A 13,201-nucleotide genomic window follows, 5' to 3' on the forward strand; every position below is an offset into this window, starting at 1 on the left:
CTCTCCGTGCCAGCGCCAGCGCCATCTCTGAGAAACGCCTCCAAGTCCTTCTCCAGCTTAGGAAGCTCTGGGGACCTGAACGGTCTATCCATCCCCACAGTGTAGGCTTCCTGGCTAGGGAGGTCTGGCTATGCCTGCAAGGCCCTCTCTGGGGGTGGGTGTGGTGTGGACAAGGCTGTGCATGTGGGTCTCTGCCCCAGCAGCACTCACTTCTAGAGGCCAATTTTTTGGAGTCGCATTTTAGGACTTTTGATATACATTTTATTTCAGTCATATGAATTATATAAGTATGCTTTGCTCATTGTATAAAATAATAGGACGTTTGTAAAAGTGGTCCCCCCACCCCTTGCAAGAGGAAAGCAGGAAAGCATGTGTGCTCTTCCAGTCTTTCCCTTTGTCTACATAAAAGTAATTAGACATAAAGAATTTAAAAAATGGATTACACTATGCACAAAGTTCTGCATGTCGCCTTTTCATTTCATCTGCCGTAGACCTTTTCCCTGCCCCAGGAGGCAGATAGACTCCATTCTTTGTGACAGATGTCGTGTTCTGCTCTGGGCGGCTCCCCACCCCACAGAGGGGCATCCGGGTGGTTTCCAGTCCCTTGCACAACACAGCTTGCTTGCACCTCCCGCCCAGAAGGAACTGCGGTAGCGTGCAAAATTACATCACACTGGCCAATGAAAAATGAAAACAACAAAACCAGTGGATAGGCGGCAGAAAACCGGGTCTGAATACCCAGGGGCCTCACCCTCAGCCAGAACCGCGGAGCTCCTTCCCCTGGGGTCCCGGCCGTTAAGAGGCCCAGTGTCCGCCCCTCCGCCCAGTGCGACCCCGGCCCCCCACGTGCAGGCTCCCGCCCCCGCCGCCAGGGGGCGCCCGAGGCCGAGCAGCCCCCACCCACGCCCGCCAGCGCGTCGTCCCTGCCCAGATCCGCCCCCGGGCAGCTGCGCCCGCGGACCCGGGGTTGCCAGGGAGGCTCCCCTGCGGCACAACGTGGGGCACTAGCTGTGTCGTTGCCGTCAGTGAGGATGACCCCGTCGCCACTCCGGCGGAGGCCGGCCCCTTCCTGCTGCGCCGTGCAGTGCTCGCTGCCCGCTCCTTCCTGTAGGGTCTGGGGACCCAGAAAGGAAGGAGGGTGCCGGCAGGAGGATAGACGCGCGTCTGCCCTCCGTCCCCTTGTCTCCGCTCTGGGCTCCAGGTGCCTACCCGGCCACAGTCAGGGCACGAAAAACGAGCTGTGCGGAGGCAAGGAGGCTGGGGAGCCCTCGTCTGAGAAACCGAGGAGGCCCGGACGCCGGGTCGGGAGTCGCTGAGAGGTCTGAGGTGGGAGGACAGACCAGAGGGCAGGGTGGGAGCCCGGAGCACGGCGTCGCGGGGGCTGGAGCCTCTGTGGGAAGGCTCCAAGGCCTGGGTCACACTGGGACGAGCCAGCTAGTCCTGGGGAGGGGCAGCTTGGCCCCCTACACTTCTTTTTGACCCTGGGGGCTTAAAGCTCATCTGAACCCGCCTGATCCTTCTCTCTTTTGTGGGAGCCTTGCAGAGGGAGAAGAGCGCCCACCCACAGCTGCCTCCCATCACTTTTGGGTGCCGGACCCCCCTTTGGTCCTCATGGGGAGGGGGGGACTCGAGGACCAGCAGTCCCACCAGGCCACAGTGCCAAACCCTGTTTGTTTTCTCCTGGTCGGGTTAGGTTTTCACGCCATCCAGTTTCAAAACACTCATCCAGTGGCCAGTGGATGTCCAATTTGAAAACGGAGTGGAGTCCCTGTGCAGAAACGTGTGGACTGGGTAGCCACAGGCAGGTCACTCACCCTTCCTGGACCCCAATGGCCTTGTCCAAAGTCAAGGGCAGCTGTGAGGAGCTCTCAGCACCTACTGGCTGAGCTTTGGGTCTCAGCAGCGGCAGCTCTGAGCCGTTGGAGAGCAACACGGCGCTCTGTCCGGAGCGCTTCAGATCCAAGGCACAGAGAAGACCCTGTCTCATTCTTTTTAGTGACCTCCAGACACCCGCAGAAAACAACAAACAGTTAGCGACAACAACCAAAACTGACCCCTGGAGGTTGATGTGTGAGCACACGCAGAGCTTTAGAACCTGTGACAGGGAAGGGGGAAAGGGCGGCCGCTGCCTCCGTGTCTGAATTCTGTGATAAAGCTCCTTCAGTTGTCCCTACTGATTCCATTCTGGTTTCTTCCTAGGCTGTAACACAGTTAGAAGAAAAGCTCTTTCCTCCCCCCAGGCAGTTTTAAAAGCATTACCTCAGGATGCCGAGTGTCCTGGAAAAGAAGGTTGGCAAGGTGGAGCAGGCAGGGCAGAGGCTGAGGAGCCCGGAGGCTCCTGGCTGGCTCCTCTGGCCTGTTTGAAGTTGGCTGAAAAGACATGGAATTAGTAGGCGAAGCTGCCTCCTCCTCTTACCTGTGGAGGAGAGATCGGTTCCTGGCTGGCCCAGGCAGTGTCATTGATACAACTGGTGTCATCGTTACCTTCCACTAACAGATCACTCGACACCTGCCAACCCAGGCGGGCCTGGGCCTGGGCATTGCCCTGTGAAGCTGGAGGCTTCCCCTCTCCCCATTGTCCCAGAACTCCAGGGGAGGCCAAGACACAGGCGCGCTGGGCTGCGGTGCTTGGTGACCCAACAGGAGGACTAGATTGCTTCTGGTGGCTGCTCCCCTTGCAGGGTCCGGCTCCCTCTCCGTTTCCTGCTACCTGGCCCCTGTTGCTGCCCTGGGCAGAGGAGATGAGTTTGTCGCTGGCTGGGAGTTGAGGCCGAGTGACGATGCTGCATGGAGAAGGGGCTCTGGGGGTGAGGAGCCAGGGGTGAGGAGGGGCCTGGGTGTGCCGCCTGCCCCGGCTCCCCTGGCTACTGCCCTTCTGCCGTGCGCATCCAGGTGGCATCATGCTGCAGCAGATCTTGCATGACCTGTACATCGACCCTGCGCTCCTCGCTGAGCTCAGCGATGTGCAGAAACACATCCTCTTCTACAAAATGCGAGAGGAGCAGCTGAGGCGCTGGAGGGAGCGCGAGGCTTGGGAGGCGCTGGCCCAGGCAGAGGGCCTCAGGCCCCCAAAGGTCAAGCGAGGTATGTGGCTGGGAGTCACTGAGGGGCCGACCCTGGCCTCCCAGGAAGTGGAAAAATTATTGATGCCAGGCTATGTTCTTCTTTGAAATGGGCACTGGTGTGATGAGGGCTGGGGGCTTGAAACCCTTCTTCTGTGAACATTAGCCCAGGCCTCTATATTTTGACCAGGTCTGTAGGGCTCCAAGGCTGCAGAGGGGGCTACCCAGGGACCCCCAGGGGGTTGGGGAATGGGGACTTGCTTTGTCTTGTTGTGGGAGGCCCAAGTTCTGGAAGACACCTTTGAGATCTCAGATTGTGCTCAGACACAGTTGGTGATTGCCTGGTGAGAGAGAGGGCGTATTCTTGACCCTCATCTGTGGTTCTGGGACAGAGGGACAGGGTGCAAGATGTGAAGTTCCTCCTTCCCTGGTGTGCACGCCCCAGTGGATGTCAGCTAGCCAGCACCGTGCACCATGCCCCGCCTCCCTCGGCTCGTGTGAGGTGATGCTTTGGGTTGTGCCTGGAGCCCCACTGGGCATCCGGAGAGAGGGTGTCAGGGAATGTCCTGCACAGTGAGTGACCAGCCCCTAATGGCAGCAGCAACTGCAGACAAGAAGCAAGGCTCCAAGCTACGTTTCGGGTGGTTTCTATGCAGTCAGGTGCCAGTCAAGCCCGTGGACCGGTGCACCTGTGAATGGAGGTGCAGCTGAAGCAGTCAGGCTGCTGAGGCGTGGCACCGGGGGACTCAAGACCCTGCTGGGGTGGCACTTGACGTGCATGCTGCACTTGACAGTTTGCGACGCCTGTTCATCTTCTCTCCTTCGCTCCCCACAGCAATCATCCTCTTGGCCTCCATGCTGTTCACCAGAGTCAAGTGTAGACGTGGTCTGTTTAAAGTTTTCAATCCAGGACAAAGTCCTGTTTCTGGACTGGGCACACAGGCCCCTGGGTGACCTGGCTCCTGCTCTCCACTCCAGGCTCCCTGCTGGCCAGTCCCTCCCGTGTGCTGCAGGCCACGCTCACCCATCAGAACCTGCTTGCTCTAGCCTCTGCCTTTGCACATGTAGTTCTTCCTGTTGCTCATGTCCGCCTGCCTCCGTCCTTCCGACAAACTCCTCCAGGACTAGCCCCCACCCCCTGGAGTCCTCTGGGGATGCTCCTGGCACGGGGAAGTCCTTGCTTCTCTGCAGCTGCTGGGTGTGTAGGACCCAGCCCTTCCCTAGTACTCACCATGCTGTCATCATCATTTGTCCCCTGCTTGCCTGGCTCTCCCAGGGGACTCAAAGCTGCCACACTCCATTCTGTTTTCCATCCTTGGGTCTGCCACAGAGCCAACAGAGTGTTAAATCCCTGTTTTGAACAAAACACTCCCAAGGAGGGAGAGCTCTGACTTGGCTGCACGTGTCTGGTGCCGAGGCTGGGGCCTTCCAGGGAGGCTGCGCTGGTAGCTGTGCCACTAGCTGGTGAAAAGGACGGGTTGCCTTTCCAGCCCCTCCCGGCCTGGGCCCTGGGGCCTCACATCGTCTGTATGGTGGCTCTTCTGGGAGGAAGACAGATGTCTCAAAATTTAACTGCAAAAATATTTTTACAGCGGTTTGTCACACAGTGACGTCTACATTTTCACGTATAAATTATACATTAAACTCATTTGGGTTTCTGGTGCAGAAGACTCTTTTCTGGGTAATTAGTTTTCTGATTTATAAACATGGAAAAGAGGGTGAAACACACTGTGGAATGTGTGTGTTCCCGGTCAGGGTCCTGCCAGAGCCTAGCTCTGTGCTTCGGTCCTGCCTGTGGAGGTGTCTGGGCAGACCATGGGAAGCCCGTGGGGAGGGCTCTGCCCCAGGAGGCTGAAGAGCATCCTGCTGCGGGCCCAGGATGCAGGGTGTCTGCTCCCTGTCCTGGGAGCATGATGAAGGGTCACAACCACCCCAACCTGCTCTGTGAGCTTTACGTTTACTAGGTGCCTGCCCTCCCGTAGCCCTGTGACCCCATTTCAGATGAGGAAGCCACGGCTCACAGAAGTGACACAGTCCATCAGATGCCAAGAAATGGAGTTGGGGGACACATCCCGTGACTTTGACCTTGGGTCCGATGACTGATGTTTTTCCATTCATATACTTCTGAACGCAGACTTCATCCCACAAATGATCTGTGCACAAGTTCATTTGCTCATCCATCCCTCATTCACTCCCTTATCCGACGTCACTAAGTACTGGCTTTGGTGTACAGACAGACCACAGGGAGCACAGCCAAGTGGAGGGCCAGGGGCCAGGCTTCGTGCAGAGCATCCGCATGTTGGCTCCGGGCAGGGGTGCGTGGGCATGGTCTCCATTGGCTAGATCTTTGCTCCTCCTACCTTCACAGGCACCCCCTTCCGGGTTTTTGCCAGCCCCCGCCTGTCCCTGCCCCCTGATTTGTCCTGGAGGAGGCATCTGCTGTGGCCTGTTGAGGTGTGTGCCAGCCCCTTGGGGTCTCTGAGCACAGCCTGCTCGGGCCTTGTCGGCCGGAGTGATGCCTCACCTCCTCCTGCCCGTCTCCCCGCCCTGCTTGTCCTCTGATGCCTCCCCCACTCTCTTTCCTGGGCACATTTCCCACCTCCTGGCAGCCCAGACCTCACTGTCCCTAGGGCTCAGGTCCTGCAGGGCAGGGCGGGGCAGGGCAGGGGACGCCCATCCCTGAGCATTTCCCCGCTCTCCACCTGTGCCTGGAAAGGGTGGAGTAAACACTGTGACGCGCCTCATTCTAGCTTACAGAACTTGGGGGTTTTACTGATGCAGGGCGCACATTTGGGGTCCACAAAGCAATAAACTGGGGTGAAAGATGACGGTCAAGGCCGGCACACGTTGCTCGCCTGACCGTGCCAGCCCGTCTCTTTTGTTTTCACTTTATACTCTGGTGCGAATCTTCTGCCATGTTTTGGAAGACGCAGACCCTCAGCTCGGGTCGTTTTCTCATTTACCATCACGTTTGCTGTTTTGTCACGTTTCTGACAAACTCTGAGGTTTGGCAGAAATTGGTGCGGCTATGCTGAGACCCTGGGAAGGCGTGTTGTAATGCTTGTTTCTGCTAGATTTCAGCCGAGCCCTTCAGCATCACTCTGACCTTTGCAATGTCTTCTGTCTCAGTGCCCTTTTGCCACCACAAGAACCCACAGCTCTATCAGGAGCTGCAGCCTTCACAACCTTGCAGGCCCCTCTGTGCTTGCTCCTTATCCCAGTTTCTTGGGGCTGGAGCTGGGTGTTGCCTGGGACACAGGACTCAGGACACGTGTTCACACTGCTGCTGTGACCCAGGAAGCTTCCCCACCTGGACCTGTCCATTCTGCCATGACTGACAGTTCATGTCAGTGTTAAACTGGTTCCTCCGTGACCACTTCCTTATCCGTCTGGATGTCCTTTGCCTGGGAACCAGATGGCCTTCCCCACCCCCCTCCTTCTGCTTTCTCCTTTAATGTGGCCAACACCAGCCACGCTGTGAACCAACCCACACACTGAGTGGGTGGCTTCCCCTCCTCGGTCTTTCTCACCCACACAGCCAGCCCTGGGTCAGAATCCCCGCATGCCTCCTGTGCTGGCTCACTGGCGCGCTGGCCTGCCCGCTATTCCAGCCTATGGAGCCCTGCTGGGCTCCAGCCCCCGCTGCCTCCATGCCCCACGGCTCGGGTCAAGAGGCAGCTCCCATCCTAGGCACCCCCCTCTCTGCAGGCTCAGCCCTGAGTTGGGGCTGGAGGGAGACACCCTCGTTAGCATCCTCTCTGTGTCTCAGCATTGACTCACTCCTGCTGCCTATCTGCCCTGGCCTTGGTGCCCCAGGAGGGCCACGTCCATGCCCTGGTGAAAGCTGTGGGAGGCAGTTCTTCTCACGGGGCATCTGCCTTCTCTCTTTCCCGGGAACCGTCCAGGAACCCTGGCAGCCTGCTGGGCCTGAGCCCTCCCAGCCTCCCTGTGTTCCCTTTCCGGCGTGGAAGTTCTGACCTGGAACGCCAGCCCTGCCTGGAGCCCTGTGCTTGCCTGCACACATTCCTAATGTAGCCGTGTTGTCAGTGGTCCCCCTACCCCCCCCGCCCCCCCCCCACTTTATACACACAGCAGCCGAAGGGCCTTTAAAGTACTACCTAGCTCAGGCAGCTCCCTGCCTCGGTGGCTTCCATTGCACTCAGAGAAAAGGTGAATGCTTTTCACTGGCCACCGCCCACTCTCAACCTAATTTCCACCCACTGGTGTCCCTCAGCGTGGAGTGCTCTTTTCCCAATTCCTCTTGAGGCTGGTTCCGTCCCATCATTCATTTCTCAGTTAAACATTGGGCTCTTCACTGACCCTCCAGTCTCTCTTACAACACCTGCCTAATTGTCTTCATAGCATTTACTGCATCTGAAAGTATCTTTTTTTCATTGTGGTAAAATACACACAACATAAAATTTACCCTTTTAACCATTTTTAAAGTGTGCAATTCAGTGATATTTAGTACATTCAAAATGTTGTGCAACCACCACCTCTATCTAGTTCCAGAACATTTTCATCCCATCAAAAGGAAACCCTGTATTCATTAAGCAGTCACTCCCCACCCCCTCCTCCCCTCAGCCCCTGGCAACCACCGATAAGCTTTCTGTCTCTATGGATTTGTCCTCCTACCCGCCCCCCCACCCACGTGAGGTACATCAGAGCCAAGTCATGATTATCTCCTTCCTTTTCTACTCCCCGTCCCTCTGGTTCTGGTGGCAGATCCCTTGGCATTGGTTCAGCCTCTTCCTGAGTGCTCCACCACTAGACCTAGGCTGTGGGACCACCTACATCACTGCCTGGCCAGCCTCTGCTTTTCTGGAGTCTCAGAGGTGGGGAGTGGGGCCTTTCCTGTGGCTGTCAAATCATCACCCCTTGTGCGGTTTTACTTTTTTAGGATAAGTTGGAGGAAATTCAGTTATTCCAATAAAAGTCGTCTTTTGGTTCTCGGGATGCATTATGGTGGATGCAGGACTAGTCCGCAGGGAGTTGCTGTGATCTGCTGACAGTATACGGTGGGTGCAGCACTAGTCCGCGGGGAGCTGCTATGATCTGCTCAGAATTGGAGGCATGGCATATGGCCTGGGACTGCCCTGGTTGTGACTGTGGGGCTAGGTTTGGGGCCCCCTCCTGGGAAAGGCAGTGGAACAGAGGCCAGGGATCTGAGAGCTGTGTGTGTGTGTGAGAGTCATATGTGTTCTCCTGGTAGTTTGGGTCGAGGAGAGAGGGGCTGGGGGCCGGAGCTTTCTGCTCCGCCAGCCTGGACTGTGAGACCCAGTGTGGGCCTTCCAGGGAGTAGGTGCTCCACCTGGGTTCATGGACTTGACCTTGATGGGGCCCCACTTTCGGGCTCCCCAGCCCCATGTTCTGCCCCGTGTGGCAGGCAGAAAGGTGGGACGGCAGTGCTGGTGAGGGAACTCCTGTCACTCTGCTCCCCCCAGCTCAGTTCCTTCCTCTGTAATGGGAGGGTCCTGGGTGGTGTGAGGGTGAAGGAGCCCACCCTGTCTGCACGGCACTGGCTGTGGGCCTCTGGTTCCTCTGAGCCCACCCCTCACTCCCTGTGCCTTCCCGCCTTCCCCAAGCTCGGTGGTGTGGTTCTGACGGAGGCAGCGCCGTCTGGCAAGGGGCGCAGGCTCCCCGGCTCCCCGGCTCCGGCGCCAGCACTTGCAGAAGCTGAAAGGCCCCCGAGTCGCTAGGCGGACAGCGAGAGGAGCCAGGCAGAGGCTGCTGGGAGAGGACGTGGGGGCACCCGCTGTGATGGCTCTTGGTGCCTGGCAGGTCTGGGTGTCTCCAGGGTGACGGTGCAGTTCTCTTGGCTGTGGAGAGAGATCAACCTTATGTGGGGCCCTTAACTGTCGGCCCCGAGATTTCTGTATCTAGAAGGAGAGAACCGAAGGCGTGGCCTCGTCCAGCTGAAGGCTTTGATAGGAGGACCCTGAAGGGGGTCCCGGAGAGGGGGCTCAGATTCTGGAAGCTAAGGAGGAAGGGTGAGGGCGGCCAGCAGAGCAAGGCCTGCAGACTCACCCAGAGGAAGTGCTTCCTCCTGTCTGGCGTGTCCTGGGCACTTTATGTGCCCCCATTTACCTCACCCCTTAGGGAGCTGGGAGTTGAGTCCTTTTTATTTCATAAAATCTAAGACATCATAGCTTGAAAATCACTGTTGTTTATATACTACTAAGAAAGCTCTAAATGAAACCTGGTATACCATTGTTTGTAAGACATCTTGATTTCAGAAATGTTTAAATGTGTGTCTTCAAATCAATTAAATTAGTTATTATCCCCATTTGAGTTGAGCAAACTGAATCTCAGGAAGGTCAAGCAGCCTGCTCTGGGGACCGTGCAGCAGGTGGGGTTGGAATCTGATGGAGGCTTGCTAGGTTCAAGATCCCTGTTCTTCTCAGCACAGCACACGGCATGTCCCTCCTCACAGCTGCTCCCTCGGGGAAAATGATATACTGCAGGTGATTACACACCAGCACGAGAAAAGCAAAAATAAAACAAAATTATAAAAGTAATCAAAGAAAATATGAGAGAATATTGGGGAGAGCAAAGGCTTTCTTAAAATAAGACACAACAAGAAAAAAAAGGAAAATAAAGATCACTATGACTATATTAAAAAAATCTTGATGAAAGATACTAAACTAAGTTGAAAAAAAGAACACAGATAAATGAGAGAAAAATATTTGCAACATATATAACAGGCAGAGGATTAGTATCCAGAGAACATAAAGATGCTCTCCAAATCAATTGGCAAAAGACAAACAGTAGAAAAATGGGGAAAAGATGTGAACAAGCAATTCACAGCAGTAAGATTTCAGCTCGCAGTGACCACGTGATGGCTGTTCAACCCCCGGTCAAGCACATGGATGCGAACTGGACAAGGAAGGTGGTGGAAGTGAAAGAAGTGCGAGGGCAGTCACGCCAGGGAGGACCCAGGGAGGCAGACAGCCTCTCCCTTCCATGGCTGAGGGGCAGACGTGAAGAGGGACACAGCGCTTGTCCTTTTCCATCATTTCTGCAGGTTCCTGAAGAGCTTGGGCCCACAGGATGGGGTAGATGATGAAGGCCAGTGCCCAGGACCGCACAGCTGGCAGTGGTCAGTGGCCCAGCAGAGGACTGGAGTTTCCGTACAGTTCTCCTCCGTCTCCTGTCCCGCTTTCTCCTGGCTGCTGCCAGAAGCCCAAGGACCGTTTGCACAGACGGAGTTTTTCTCGGCTCTGAGGGGAAGCGCCTCTCGTGCCTGCTGCAGGGCTGCAGTGGGGGATGCTGGGCTGAGCCCCCGGGGTTAATTTCTGTCCCCTTCCCTCAGGGGTGATCACATCTGCCACCTGCCTGTCTCTCCTTCCAGCCTGGAGGTTGGCAGGGGCCTGCTGAGAATGGCCACCACCTGGTTATCTCCTGGTTCCCTGTAACCCCACCCCGTCTCAGCTCCAGCTCAGAGAGGCTGGGCTGAAGGAGCAGGTTGCAGACAGCTGCCGGTCCCTCTGTGTCTCTCCCAGTGGCTGGTATGACTGCTTTCCAGGTGTTTCTCACGTAAACATTAGCTAAGCTTCTTAGGGTTTTCCCATTTGGAACCAGATTTTGCATTAGACTTTGGGGTCTAAATTCTTTGCGTGCATTTTCACACCTATTTCCCCCATGTCCTTTCAAACTTACATGACTGTAGGCCTCAGGGATTGTTTATTTTTATGCTTTCATTTCACTGATGTGCTTATCTGGCCACCACGGTTGGGTTCTCACATTTGGACTCTGTGAGATGCAAAGATTTAGGACATCTGGTCCCTGCCCCTGGTGCGTATGCAATGTCTGCATTTTACAGATTAAGCTACTTGTGCCTCAGACATTGTTCCAGATGAGGAAACTGAGCTGGTCAGGAGCAGGGGTGAGACAGGGCTCAGAGAACCTCCTGCACACTGACTTGGCCGTGACTCAGTACTGAGGGCGGCTGGCATTAGAGGCGGGCGACTGTGGATGTCCCAGTGATCATCACACCACGTCCGACATATGTGGGGCATTATGGTCCTGCTGGAAGATCTTAGGTTTGTCTCTTGTTCTTCTCATAAGAGAGGCAAGGCTGCGTAGAGAGGCGGCCTTGACCTTGGAGCCATCATACAGTCATGAGGTTGGAGGGAGTGAGGAGAGGATGGTTTCGTGCGACCTGACCCCATGTCTGTGTCATTCACCCACAGCAAGGACAGTTCTGAAAACAGCCTAAAGCCGCCTGGCATTGTTGACAACGAACCTTATGTCCACACTGTGCTGGCCTTCACATCCTTTGTGCTGGAGGGAGTTTGTACAGTGGTTAGGGTGCCTGGGTTCAAATTTCAGCTCTGCCCACTCACTAACTGTGGCTATTTTCCACTTATTATTAGACTTTAGCAAGTCGCTCAAGCCTCCCTGAGCCTCAGTTTCCTTTTACGTAAACTGGGGATGATGATAGTAGGACCCATGTCTCAGATTTGTGGGGAAGATGAAATGGGATGGTCCCAGTAAAGCCCGGTATGTTGTAAGTACCTGATAAACATTGGTATAAGCACATTTCTCACACGCCTGGTCGAGTTCTTTTCCGTTTTTTCCAGAAGATTGAAGTTCACAGCCTAGAACAAAGACACCTATGTTAAAAGAACACACTAGCTGTTGGGGCAGCCACCTCCCTGCAGGATTTGCTGGAAGGCACCATTTCATCAGAAGTGGCCCTCCCCTTAGGAGATATCTATCTGTCTATTATCTATCACCTATCTGTCTATCTGTCTATCTATCTATCTATCTATCTATCTATCTATCTATCTATCTATCATCTCTCTATCTATCTCTCTATCTATTTATTTTAAGGGACTGGCTCACATGGTTGTGGGGGCTGACAAGTTCGAAATCTGTGGGGCATTCAGGATCTCTATGTTACAGGCTTGAAGTAGAATTCCTTTATCTTGGGGAAGTCTCAGTTTTTTGCTCTTAAGGCTTTTAACTGATTGGATGAGGCCTACCCACATTATGGAGGGTAACCTGCTTTACTTAAAATCAATTAATTGTAAATGTTAAATCACATCCACAAAATACCCTCACAGCAACATCTACACTAGTGTTTGACCAAACAATTGGGCACCACAGGCTAGCCATGTTGACACATAAAATGAACCATCACCACCTGTAATTGATTCTGCTCACATGTAGTAAGCACCTACTGTGTGCAGTGTGCATCTACTGTGAGAGGTGCTAGGAGTCTGCTCATTAGACTCCTACGATCTGGCTTGGGGGTGGGGGGCAGACAATTCAGTAAGGACATGCTAGGGAAAGGAGGATTCTTCCAAGCTATCTCCCAGGATCCAACAACAGCAGACACAGCCCCACTAAAGCTATCCCAGATCTGAATCCTTGTGGCTTCCACTTCCAAGATCTATTATCATCAAATGACCCCCACCCTTTCTGTGTCTCAGTTTAGATCGCATTTAGTGGGCGTCTGATTGCCCAGCTCTGGCTCAAATCTGTGAGCAAAGAGGCAGGGTCGTGGCCAAGCTAGGGCTGCTGCCTTTCAGGCTTATGAGCTATGGAAGGCAGAGCTAGAAGGGAAGTTGGGTATGATGGGTAAGCTGATAATATCTCTGCTTAGGGTGAACCATCTTGTTTTCGTTGACCCAGACTTTCCCATTTTGGTTTGTTTTTTTTTGCTGAGGAAGATTCGCCCTGAGCTAAAATCTGTGCCAATCTTCCTCTTTTTTTGCTTGAGGAAGAGTAGCCCTGAGCTAATGTCTGTGCCAGTCTTCCTCTATTTTGTATGTGGGTCACTGCCACAGCATGGCTGAGGAGTGGTGTAGGTCCATGCCCGGGATCCGAACCCGTGAATCCGGGCCACTGAAGTGGAGCATGCTGAACTTAACTACTATGCCATGGGGCCAGCCCCCCCAGACTTTCCTGGTTTTAAAACTGAAAGTTCTGCATCTTGGGAATCCTCCCCAGTTCCAGACAAACTGGGATGGTTCGTCACCCTATCTCTAGTACCTTAAACACACTCACATGAAAACTCCAAAAAAAACATGAGTTTAAGGAACAGGAAAACTGGTACCGTATAAGTGCAGAGGAGGAGTCACAGAGAAGGGAAATCTTCCTGGGCTATTTCTTGAGGCAGAGACCTTGCAGCT

At 54.5% G+C, this 13,201-nt stretch overlaps 1 protein-coding gene across 3 annotated transcripts in view; it reads left to right on the plus strand.

The window, feature by feature from the left end:
* Positions 1-2,900: 2,900 nt before the first annotated feature.
* SH2D4B (SH2 domain containing 4B) overlaps positions 2,901-13,201 on the plus strand; it is a 99,085-nt gene continuing 88,784 nt past the window's right edge. For 2 of the 3 annotated variants that reach the window (XM_087432939.1, XM_087432940.1), the window contains exon 1: positions 2,901-3,098. In XM_087432939.1, the coding sequence (XP_087289065.1) occupies positions 2,901-3,098 (198 nt within the window). The remainder of the gene's footprint in view (positions 3,099-13,201) is intronic. The other variant, XM_087432938.1, reaches the window with a different exon arrangement.

The sequence above is a fragment of the Ceratotherium simum genome, chromosome 6, assembly GCF_057802395.1.
Source record: "Ceratotherium simum simum isolate JZ-2026a chromosome 6, ASM5780239v1, whole genome shotgun sequence".
Lineage (NCBI taxonomy): Eukaryota > Metazoa > Chordata > Mammalia > Perissodactyla > Rhinocerotidae > Ceratotherium > Ceratotherium simum.